The sequence below is a fragment of the Lithobates pipiens genome, unplaced genomic scaffold (genome assembly GCF_037356315.1).
Source record: "Lithobates pipiens isolate NorthernLeopardFrog02 unplaced genomic scaffold, aLitPip1_a1.2 Scaffold_22, whole genome shotgun sequence".
Taxonomy (NCBI): Eukaryota; Metazoa; Chordata; class Amphibia; order Anura; family Ranidae; genus Lithobates; species Lithobates pipiens.
Window position 1 is genome coordinate 295,674,349 of NW_027507784.1, and position 11,829 is coordinate 295,686,177.

Genomic DNA, 11,829 nt, shown 5'->3' on the forward strand with positions numbered 1-11,829 from the left:
TCAGATAACGTGTTGTGGAGGAAATAACATGTTATTTATTATTGGCCTTGGAGTTATTGCTTTGACGTTATTTTTTTCATTGAATAATGATTTGATTTGGTATATTTTCTACATTTTTGGATGCATAGAATGCGCTTTTTGGTTAAGTTCCAAACAACCAACAGCCTGTCATCACACATTTCTCAATGGAAAATCTGATCGCGTGTACGAGGCTTTACATTTTTCTGTTACATGCAAGAAGCGTGTTTGTACTTTGAATTTTTGTCCGACGGACACACGCTCGGAAAATCCGACAACAGACATTTGCTCCCGGAAAATTTGAAAACCTGCCATCCAACATTTGTCTGCGGAAAATCCGACAACAATTATCCAATGAAGCATACACACCAGTTTTTCCGCCAACAGCCTGACACCACACATTTCCCATCGGAAAGTCCGATCGTGTGTACGAGGCTTTGGAAAGTGTCTATAACATTGTATGTGGGAAGATTTAAAAAAAGTGAATGGTCTGATGACTTAAGTCTCTGAACTCCACGCAGATATAAAAATAATACAAATTAATGTGAATTTATTAAAAATAACAGCGGTACTTCCTCTTTCTAAAAATGTTAGCGGCCTTGTACTTACTCTAATTCTCTGACTTTAATACATCTTAGTTACTGGCCCGAAACAAGCATGCAGCTGGTGAAGTCAGAACTCCTGATCGGAATACTTTTCCTGGCCAGCAACTCACAAAATGACAGAAGTTATTAGATCAGCATGACGGCCAGGCAACTACAATTTTCAGAAGTCAGCAATGGCAGCCCCCATATTTTTGTCAGCAGGTTTCCTCTAATAAAGTTGTGCAATGCGCAACAATGCCAAAGTCTAATAACCCAAATCGGCCTTTAAAATTTCAGTTTTATCAGTTTATAGCAGTTAAAATAATGGCAGATGATTTCTAATTGGTTGTTTCTGGCCGCTTCACTTTTTACAGTTCTCTTTGCCTCATTTAATAAGTACAGACATTCTCATTGGTATTCTTAAAGAACGCCAGCATTTAAATGCCTCTCCATCTATATATATACCCTGTTTCCCCCGAAAATAAGCCCTACCCTGAAAATAAGACCTACAAGGACTTTAACTAGGGCTTATTTGGGGGGTAGGGCTTATATTGCAGCCATTACAAACAGTCACGCTAGTTCTTATTTTGGGGGGAAACGGGGTAACGTTTTCTAGCTGGTCCAGTGACATCATGGCAGGTTTCTCTTATACTACACAGAGTGGCGGGCATTCTACCAGGACTGAATGCCACTTATTGAATGACATTAACTCTGGTCAGTTCTGAGCTCAGAGTAAATGGGAAAAGTGATGTTTAAAGAGGATTACCGACACCGGACCATGGGGGAAGCTGTGGCAAAAAGTGGGTGTGGTTACATTATGATGGCCAGGAGGGGACTGTCGGGCATATCCTGGGTGCTTCTACCGCTACCCTCTTTAGCAGCAGAGGCAGTACCTGGGGATGTAAACATAATGTGGCCACAATGCTTTGCTTCACAGCTACAGCATGCATTATACCCTCTGTTGAACGTGGCCCATTCAAGTGAATGGCGCTGCTCGGCACACTCCCTACAACTTTGGTTGCAGCATGCTAGTCTAGTGCAGGGTTGAAGAGGTGATACAACACCTTATCACCTTTCAAATGCTCTCTGAAGAGCAATCTGAATATTGATTGACCAAAAGTGACCAAAGACCAAAATGTGAACAAACCCTTAATTATCTATTTTTTTTTTTTACATTTTTAACAGCCCTACTGTTGGGTTTTGGTTAAACATCTCACTTTTGAGACAGAGAAATGGACTGAGGACAGAGATTCCTCAGTCCTTTTCTCTGCAGCCTCAGCTTCACTGGACAGTGAATGAATAAAAAGCTCTCTGTACAGAGACTCTTGTTCATTCACTAATTAAATTCACTAGTAAACACAATTTTGGAGCAATTAGCAGTGGCGGCTGGTGCTCAAAATGTTTTTTTTGGGGGGGCAAACAAACAAAAAAAAAAACATCAATTGCAGCCTCTCTGTATCATCAGATGGAGCCACTGTGCCCATAAATTTCTGCCACTGTGCCCATCAAACGCAGCCACTGTGCCCATCAAATGCAGCCACTGTGCCATCAAACGAATTCACTGTGCCCATCAAATGCCACTACTGTGCCCATCAAACGCAGCCTCTTTGCCCATCATATGCTCCCACTGTGCCCATCACATGCTCCCACTGTGCCCATCATATGCTCCCACTGTGCCCATCATATGCTCCCACTGTGCCCATCATATGCTCCCACTGTGTCCATCAAATGCTCCCACTGTGCCATCAAATACTGCCACTATGCCAACCCCGCCCTTCGTCTGCCCAGTACTTACCCTGTCTCGTGGGGCAGTGGGTGACGACGGTGATGGACACCTGATATGCATCTAATCACAGCGCCTGTCCTTTCAGGCAATCAGGTGATGGGTAACAGACCCGAGCACCTGACTGGCGGCAAGGCTGTTCAGTGTTAGGAGGGTGAATATTTCTTCCCTTTTCTAACACAGCTGAGTGAACTTTGCCTTTTTTTACACCTATTCAAGCCTATGGCTCTAATCGGGTGCTTAAAAAAAAATACCCCGCCGCTGTAATTCAGTCACCCGGCACCCGAAAAGGGGCTGGCACCTGAATAGGGGGTGGCAGCGCAATGCATGAATCTATCTATTGGTGACAGAGGGGTGGCTGGAGAAAGGGGGCAGCGTCCGTGTGCCCTTATGGATGCACCACCACTGGCAGTCGGTAACAATTTAAGAAAGGAAGGGGCCAGTAAATATGACATATTTACCGATCCCTCCACTCTCCATCCTGAACTCAATTCTCCTGTGCTCCATAGCACCACAGCAGCAGCTGCAGCTTGCAGGAGGGAGAGGAGGAGAGCCGTCAATGCTGCGTTGGGGGGCACACAGGGGGATTGGAACAGTGGGTGAGGCACACAGGGGGATGGAAATTAGAGTGGTGGTGCGGGGGGGGGGGGATACTGGGTGCAGACACTGTGCATTCCCCTGCCACGCAGCCCATGGTGGGGGGGGGGGGGTCGGCAGAGGAAGAGAGCCAGCTGCACTGCAGGAGATCAGATCCAGATCAGATCTGGGGGATTAGTGGAGCCCAGTGCCAGAACTCCTTCTGGCACTGGGCCCTGAGATTTAGGCTGGATCTGAGGGATCCCGGGATTTAAATGAAATCTTGGGACAATCCCACCTATTCTGGGATGGTTGGGAGGTATGCATAAAGCAATGTGCTGTCAGTAGGGTGGCAAAGTGGCCAGGATGTTTATAAATGAGGGGGCAAGATGGTCAAAGAGAGATGTTAGTGGAGGGCAAAGGAAGCCCGGGAGAAATATTTTTTAAGGGAAGGCTGAGGAGGGGGACAGTAACTGCAAGGGCTGAGGTGTCTAGGTATTGATGATTATCGGCATATTGGATCCACCTTCTTATGAGGCAGCCCTCAGCTATCCTTCACCTGGCTCGCTCTCACTCACAACCCCAAACTAAGCAGTGTGCCTCTGGAGAGCAGAGAGGCATGTGGCACTGCCAACCGCACATCATCGTCCTTTTTTCCCCACAAATAGAGCTTTCTTTTGGTGGTATTTGATCAACACTGCGGTTTTTATTTTTTGCCCTATAAACAAAAAAAAAAAGCAACAATTTTGAAAAAAAAAAACAACTATTTTTTTAGTTTTTGCTATAATAAATATCCCCAAATTAAAAAAAAAAAAGTTTAGGCCGATGTATATTCTTCTACATATTTTTGCTAAAAAAAAAATCGATTGGTTTGCGCAAAAGTTACAGCATCTACAAAATAGGGGATTGATTCATGGCATTTTTATATATATATTTTTTGTTACTAGTAATGGCGGTGATCTGCGATGTTTTTAGGATTGTGACATTGCGGCGGACAGATTGGGACACTTTTTTGGCACATTTTTGGGACCATCGATACATACAGTGATCAGTGCTATAAAAATGATTACTGTGTAAATGTCACTGTCAGGGAAGGGGTTAACACTAGGGGCAATCAAGGAGTTAAATTTGTTCCCTCGTTTGTGTTTCTTACTGTGGGGGGGAAGGGACTGACTAGAGCAGGAGACATATCGCTGTTCCTACTTAGTAGGAGCAGACGATCTGTCTCTCCTCTCATGACAGAACAGGGATTTGTGTGTCTACACACACAAATGCCCGTTCTGGCTCTCGTGCCTGCGTTCACGACCTCTGGCCACGTGCATCGGGTCACCCACCGTGCAGTGGGCATACGCACGCCTGCTATAGCTGTTTAAAGGCCCAAAGTACAGCTACGGCGATATGCAGGAGAGAGCCTACCTGCCGCCGTATAATGACGGCCGATGGGCGGCTAGTGGTTAATGTGAACTATAAACTGTACAACTCAGTTGAACAACAAACTGAAATCTTTTAGGTGGAGGGAAGTAAACAAATAAAAAAAAAATTTAATAATATGTTTGCATAAGTGTGCACACCCTTAAACTAATACTTTGTCACCTTTTGATTTTATTACAGCACTCAGTCTTTAGGGGTATGAGTCTATCAGCATGGCACATCTTGACTTGGCAATATTTGGCCACTCTTCTTTGCAAAAACATTCCAAATCTGTCAGATTGTGAGGGCATCTCCTGTGCATAGCCCTCCTCAGATCACCCCACAGATTTTCAATAGGATTCGGGTCTGGGTTCTGGCTAAGCCATTCCAAAACTTTAATCTTCTGGTGAAGCCATTCCTTTGTTGATTTGGATGGATGCTTTGGGTTATTGTCATGCTAATAGATGAAGTTTCTCTTCATGTTCAGCTTTCTAGCAGAAGCCTGAAGGTTTTGTGCCAATATTGACTGGTATTTGGAACTGTTCATAATTCCTCCCTTGAATAAGGCCCCTGTTCCAGCTGAAGAAAAACAGCCCCAAAGCATGATGCTGCCACCACCATGCTTCACTGTGGGTATAATGTTCTTTTGGTAATGTGCTGTGTTGTTTTTGCGCCAAACATATCTTTTGAAATTATGGCCAAAAAGTTCAACCTTGGTTTCATCAGACCAATAACATATTTTCCCATATGCTTTTAGGAAACTTCAGATGTGTTTTTGCAAAATTTAGCTGGTCTTGGATGTTTTTCTTCGCAAGAAAAGGCTTCTGTCTTGACAATCTACCCCATAGCCCAGACATATGATGAATACGGGAGTTTGTTGTCACATGTACCACACAGCCAGTACTTGCCAGATATTCCTACAGCTCCTTCAATGTTGCTGTAGGCCTCTTGGCAGCCTCCCTGACTAGTTTTCTTCTCTTCTTTTCAGCAATATGGAGTTCTTAGTAATGTCACTGTTGTGCCATATTTTCTCCACTTGATGATGACTGTCTTCACTGTGTTCCATACCATAGTTAATGCCTTGGAAATTCTTTTGTCCCCTTCTCCTGACTGATACCCTTCAACAATGAGATCCCTCTGATGCATTGGAAGCTCTCTGCGGACCGTGGCTTTTGCTGTAGGATGCAACTAAGAAAATGTCAGGAAAGACCTACTAGAACAGCTGAACTTTATTTGAGGTTAATCAGAGGCACTTTAAATGATGGATGTGTACTGACTCCTATTTAACATGAGTTTGAATGTGGTTGCTTTGTTTTCAGCTTGTTTTTCAAGTTGTACAGTACAGTAGTACAGTTTATAGGTGGAAAAAGTTCTGTTTGTTACAAAGAAACCTGAAATTTTAACAGGGGTGTGTAGACTTTTTATAGCTACTGTATGTATGTGTGTGTGTATGTGTGTATATATATATATATATATATATATATATATATATATATATATATATATATATACCTATTTCCCATGAGTTTGAATGTGATTGCTTAATTATGAACACAGCTACATCCCCAGTTATAAGAGGGTGTGCACACTTATGCAACCATATTACTTTTGTTTTTTTATTTTTACTTCCCTCCATCCAAAAGATTTCAGTTTTTCAATTGAGTTGTGCAGTTTATAGGTCACAAAGTGCTCTGAAATGATTTAGCTTTTTCTCATTTTTTTACATCACAGAAACCTGACATTTTAACAGGGGTGTGTAGACTTTTAATATCCACTGTAAATCCCCTTTCTTCTCCATTCTGATGATCGGTTTGAACTTCAGCAAGTCGTCTTCACCACGTTTAGATGTCTAAATGCATTGAGTTTCTGCCATGTGATTGACTGATTAGCAATTTGTGTTACCAAGCAATTGAACAGGTGTACCTAATAAAGTGGTTGGTAAGTGTATATGTATTGTATAATAATGTGCGTGGCTGTGTATGTGCACAAATACATAGAACTAAGCTAAAGTGTAAAAATCCTATGCATATTTCCATACATTCATTTAAAGTGTAAATTAATTGCCAACTGATGGCAACCTGTGAAAGGTGGAATTATGACTTCAGCTATACAGCACATAATTCTAATTGTGAAAGGTGATTCTAGGACATAGAAATTGTTATTGTTCACACTGAATAGACACGGTCATTAATAATTGTATAGAATATGATGATTTAGGAAAAGGAAGGAATTATGTGCTTGGATTCACACAGTACAAAGTACTTAAAGAGGAAGTAAACCCTGATGGGTTTACTTCCTCTTTTTTTCCCTGCAAAGGTAAAGCATAATGGACTACTATGCATCGCATAGTAGCTCATTATGTGTCACTTACCTGACACAGGAGCCAGCGAAGTCGCCGCTGATCCCTGTAGTCCGCCGCGTCCATCTTGCTGGTGGCGTCTCGCAGCTCCGACCAATGACAGCGGCGAAGCCGCGATGACGTCACTCCCGCGCATGTGCACGGGAGTCGCGCCTCGCAGCTCCGCCGCTGTCATACGGCGAGGCCGCGATGACGTCACTCCTGCGCATGCGCACGGGAGTCGACAAATTTGGCAAATCCATTCTTGGATTTGCCGCATTTAGTGCGCATGCGCGCCGCTGTCTACGGCGCATGCGCCGTAGACAGCGGTGCCCATTTTCGGGCAAATATCTCCTAAACCATATAGGTTTAGGAGATATTGCTTGGACCTATAGGTAAGCCTTAATCTAGGCTTACCTATAGGTCCAAGTTGTTTGGAAGGGTTTACTTCCTCTTTAAGTGCTTCCTATTTTATTCTGTTCAAGACATGGGTCTATTATCCATTTATATAAAACAGAGATCTCCAGTGATCCTGGACTTTGCTGCTGGGACACATCATGGTGATTGTATTTGGGGTGAAGTCACTGCAGGTATATCCTCCAGCACATCCACATTATTGCAATTCATCATTTATTATCAGCTGATCGGTGCTGTTTGTGCGGCATTGCAAGGCTTCTAGGTAACCACTTGCAGTCATATTAAATGATTTGTATTTGTAATAGGAGTTGTAAAATGTGTCGGTTAACATTTCAGTAGCTCCTAAAAGCTTTAAAGAACAAAATGACAAGAGGAATGTGAAAAGAGATACTGGATGCCCCAATAAAACTGTATATATAGCACCATGCACCATGTAGCCATAGGTGTGTGCAGGGGGTGTGCCGGGTGTGCCTGGACACATCCTAATCACCCACGGTGCATATTCCCCCTGCTGATATTTTCCCAAAGCTCCTACTAAAAAATTGTAAAAAATAATAATAAAATATAAATAAAATTGTAAAAAAATTATACAAAAATAAAATAATAACAATAAATAACTACTGACAGCAACCTCTGCCCTACTGACATGCCTACTGCTCTTCTGACACCATCCACTACCCTACTACATTTTAAAATGTTTACATTTATTTAACAGGTGTCTGTGTGTGTATGTATATATGTATGTATATATATATATATATATATATATATATATATATATATATATATATATATATATATATATATATATATATATATATATATATATATATATATATAAATATTAGATTTTAAGCTCTTCTGCGTAGGGCCCTCTTAATCATCTTGTATTTTATTGTATTATAACTGTATTGTCTCCCTTGTATATTGTAAAGCGCTGCGTAAACTGTTGGCTCTATATAAATCCTGTATAATTTTATATATATATATATATATATATATATATATATATATATATATATATATATATATATATATATAATATGCATGCATGCATGCATGTGTGTTAAAATTTTGGGGTGTACTTCCTAATGCAATAGGCTGCGCAACCTAAGCATACCTAAGCATGTAGTCCTCATTTTGGGACAGTGAGATATCTATGAGTAGATAATGGGCAATGGTAAACTCTCTATATGCTGTGTTAATGTTCTCCCTGTGTGTGCCCAGGTTGCCTCCTAGTTCTATGGGTTTCTTCCATAGCCAGGTAGGAAGGTTAACCAGTTTTTTCCTAAATCTAGGACGTGTGTGCCTTCAAACAGCACTAGGCTTATTAGAGTGAAGCTTTGATGATGAAAATTATATATTCTATAAAGCACTGCAACATTTTGATTTGGTATATGACTGGATACTCAAAGTATTTTTGGGGTCACTTGGGTAAGGTTGTTAGACCAGCCCTTCTCAACCGATTTACACCAGAGGAACACTGGAAATAATTTTCAAGTCTCCAGGAATCTTTGCTAAAATTGATTATTCGGGCGTGAGTGGGAAAAACATTCCTTACATAGGTGATCAATGGAAAGAATGCCCCCCCTCTTACTGTTGTTGTCTAAATGCACCTCTTAGCCCCTGTACACGCAGTCGGAAATTCCGATGGAAAAGGTCCGATCAGACCATGTTGTCGGATAATCCGACCGTGTGTGGGCTCCATCTGACTTTTTCTGTCGGAATGTCTGACCAACAAAGTTTGAGAACTGGATATAAAATTGTCCAACAACATGATCCGATCGGACTTTGTCCGATTGTAGAGAATTCCAATCGGACAAAGTGCCACGCATGCTCAGATCAAATTACGAGACCAAAGCTATTGGTTACTAGCCACAACTTAGTCCCATCGTAACGAACGAACGCCATCACGTTCTGAACAAGAAGATTTTCAGGCAACTTTGTCCGACCGTGTATATGCAACATGCAACATCAGTTTCGGACAAAATCCGTTGAAAAAAATACGACGGATTTTGTTGTCGGAATGTCTGACCGTGTGTACAAGGGCTAATAGACAGCTCAAAAGCATTGGAGCCATGCAGCTGACTCTGCCAAGTAACATGGTACCCAGAACTATGCAGGGACCACCAGATGTAAAGTCAATTAACCACAGCTCAAGGAAGTCCTAGCAAGCAACCTCTGGAGGAACCTTGGTTGATAATAGCTGCATTAGACTGTAAACTCATTTGGGGCAGGGATTTATTAATATGGTTCTGTGTAGCATGTAAAAGACGAAGGACTATGTTGGTGCTATATTAAAAATAAAATGTGTTTGTACCCATACATGGACCATTTATATATAAAAAAAATATTTTCTTGATTATGGCAAACTCTGTTCTCAAACCAGTTTGGCAATGAATGCATGCTGCTAAACACATTTCTCTTTTGACAGTATTTTCTTCCACAGTACAAACTCGTCCCTGGGTCAGAAACTGTCCAGCCTGCTAAAAATTCTCTGACCAAGTCTAAAGATTTTCACTACTCTGCAAGACTTCTTATATAACATATTAGACCTATGCTGTCCAACTAATCTAATATTTTCCATATCACTTTTAAGGTTTTTTATATAATATATTATAACAAACTCATCCCTTTTTTTTCACCTGGGTCAGAAACTGTCCAATCTGCTGAGAATGTTCTGACCATTCCTGAAGATTTTTACTACTCATTAAGGCTTCTTGTATAACATAGTGGACCTATGCTGGCCAATTAAAGAACATACCAATCAAATATTTTCCATATCACTCTCTAGGACTTCTTATATCATATATTATACCTTTATACTGGCCAGATATAGCACATAATAATCAGATCTTTTCCATATCACTCTTCAGGACTTCTTATATTATACCTTTATACTTGGGCAGTTATATCATAATTATATATTTTCTATATCACTCTTTAAGTCTATCTATATAATTTATTAGACCTAATTATTGGCACTCTGTAAGGCTTCCTATGTAACATATTAGACCTATATACTGCCCAATTATAGAGCCTAATAATTAATTAGATATTTTCAATATCACTCTGTAAGGCATTCCTATATAACATATTCGACCTATATACACTGCCCAATTATAGAATATAATAACCAGATCTTCTTTATATAGGATGTAACATGATGTACTTATAGTTAGCAGTAACCCATATCACCCAAATCAATCAGCTTAGAGCAAAGAGAAAAATGAAAACCAACATTTGATTGGCTGGTGTGGCTTCCAACACTTTGCCTAAAGATGTTGGTCCTTTCTATAGAAATCTATTTGGTTGCAACATTTTGGGCTAACCCTTGCCCATGCTATAATAAAAACGGGGCTTATGATGCCAATGTGTGACTCCTCCAGTCTTGGTGTCCTAACATTATCTGTTATCTCTTGTGCCATCAGTGCCCATTCCCTCCTTTCTTTCCAAATGGCAATTTCTACAATATTTATAGGTGAATGTACATTGGATTTCAGAGTTTAATGAACAAAGTAGCAATTCAAGCAATAAATATTTACATATTGAAAGACATGTAACATTTATCATATAGACGCAGCCTTAAATGATACAATAGACAAGCTGGAATGCTTTTAGTGGCTGATCAGTGACTGTAATGAGTAATTCCTGGCTACTATCTGTATATTACAATGAATGGATGGTTTATGAAATAATAGGGAGCCTGGCAGTGCCCTTACCTGTACCAGTCCAGTCCCTTCTCGTAGTTCCTATCGAAGAAGTGGGGTTCAGTGCCCATGGCTCTCACCTCGGGGTGCACCCTAATAAATTCCAGCACTGCCCTGGTGCCACCTTTTTTAACCCCTACGATGATGGCCTGGGGGAGCCTCTTGTGCCCGTAGCGGAGGGCAGTGGTGCTGTTGGCAGGGGGGTGAGTGTGGTGCTGGCTGGGTTTTGGAGGGGTGCCCGTTATTTGGGAGGGTTCAGTATGGTTCCTGCCAGTCCACTCAGTGTACGGTAGATCGGTGCTGGGGGAGGTGGCAATAGCTCCGGAGGGTTGGCAGAGGGGCATCTTCTGCAGGAGTTTCTTGCCCCCCATGATCGGAGGGTAAGGTGGGCAGCTGAGTTGCTGGTAGCCTCGGCTGTGCATGCTGGAGTGTCCCCGGAGGAGCAGGTTGTAGCAGAGGAGGGTGCAGGACAGGCAGAGGGTACATAGGAAGAGGTATCTCCTGGCCCTTCGGGGGCTCACTCTGGGTGCCATGACTCCATGCACAGGGGCCACATCGTGGCCCCTCCGGGCTCCTGCATGTGTGACTGTCCCGGTAAAGCTGCAGGCAGAGCCCGGCACTGATGACTGGCACACCCCCTCCGTCTGAGATCAGCTGCTGGAGGAGGGAGGGAGGGCTCACCGGATCCCCCCACCCTGCTTCGACTACGGGGCACACACACCGAGCTGGGTACAGTGCCCTGACACTGCCTGCCACAGCACACAGCGCACCCAGATGTCTACCCTGCCTTGTATATCATAGAGCGCACCCTAGATATATACCCTGCCTGGTATATCGCATACAGAGCACCCCAGAGATGTCCCCTGCCTGCCTGATATATCACATATATAGCACCTCAGATATGTCCCCTGCCTGGTATATCACATACAGAGCACCCCAGATATTTCTCCTGCCTGGTATATCACATAGAGAGCACCTCAGATATGTCCCCTG

At 42.3% G+C, this 11,829-nt stretch overlaps 1 protein-coding gene across 1 annotated transcript in view; it reads right to left on the reverse strand.

Annotated features, from left to right (window-relative positions):
- LOC143924737 (heparan sulfate glucosamine 3-O-sulfotransferase 2-like) overlaps positions 1–11,557 on the reverse strand; it is a 100,629-nt gene extending 89,072 nt beyond the window's left edge. Inside the window, exon 1 of the mRNA XM_077449173.1 lies at positions 10,849–11,557. Coding sequence (XP_077305299.1) covers positions 10,849–11,369 — 521 coding nt within the window. The 5' untranslated portion in view covers positions 11,370–11,557. The remainder of the gene's footprint in view (positions 1–10,848) is intronic.
- Between the last annotated feature and the right edge of the window lie 272 nt (positions 11,558–11,829).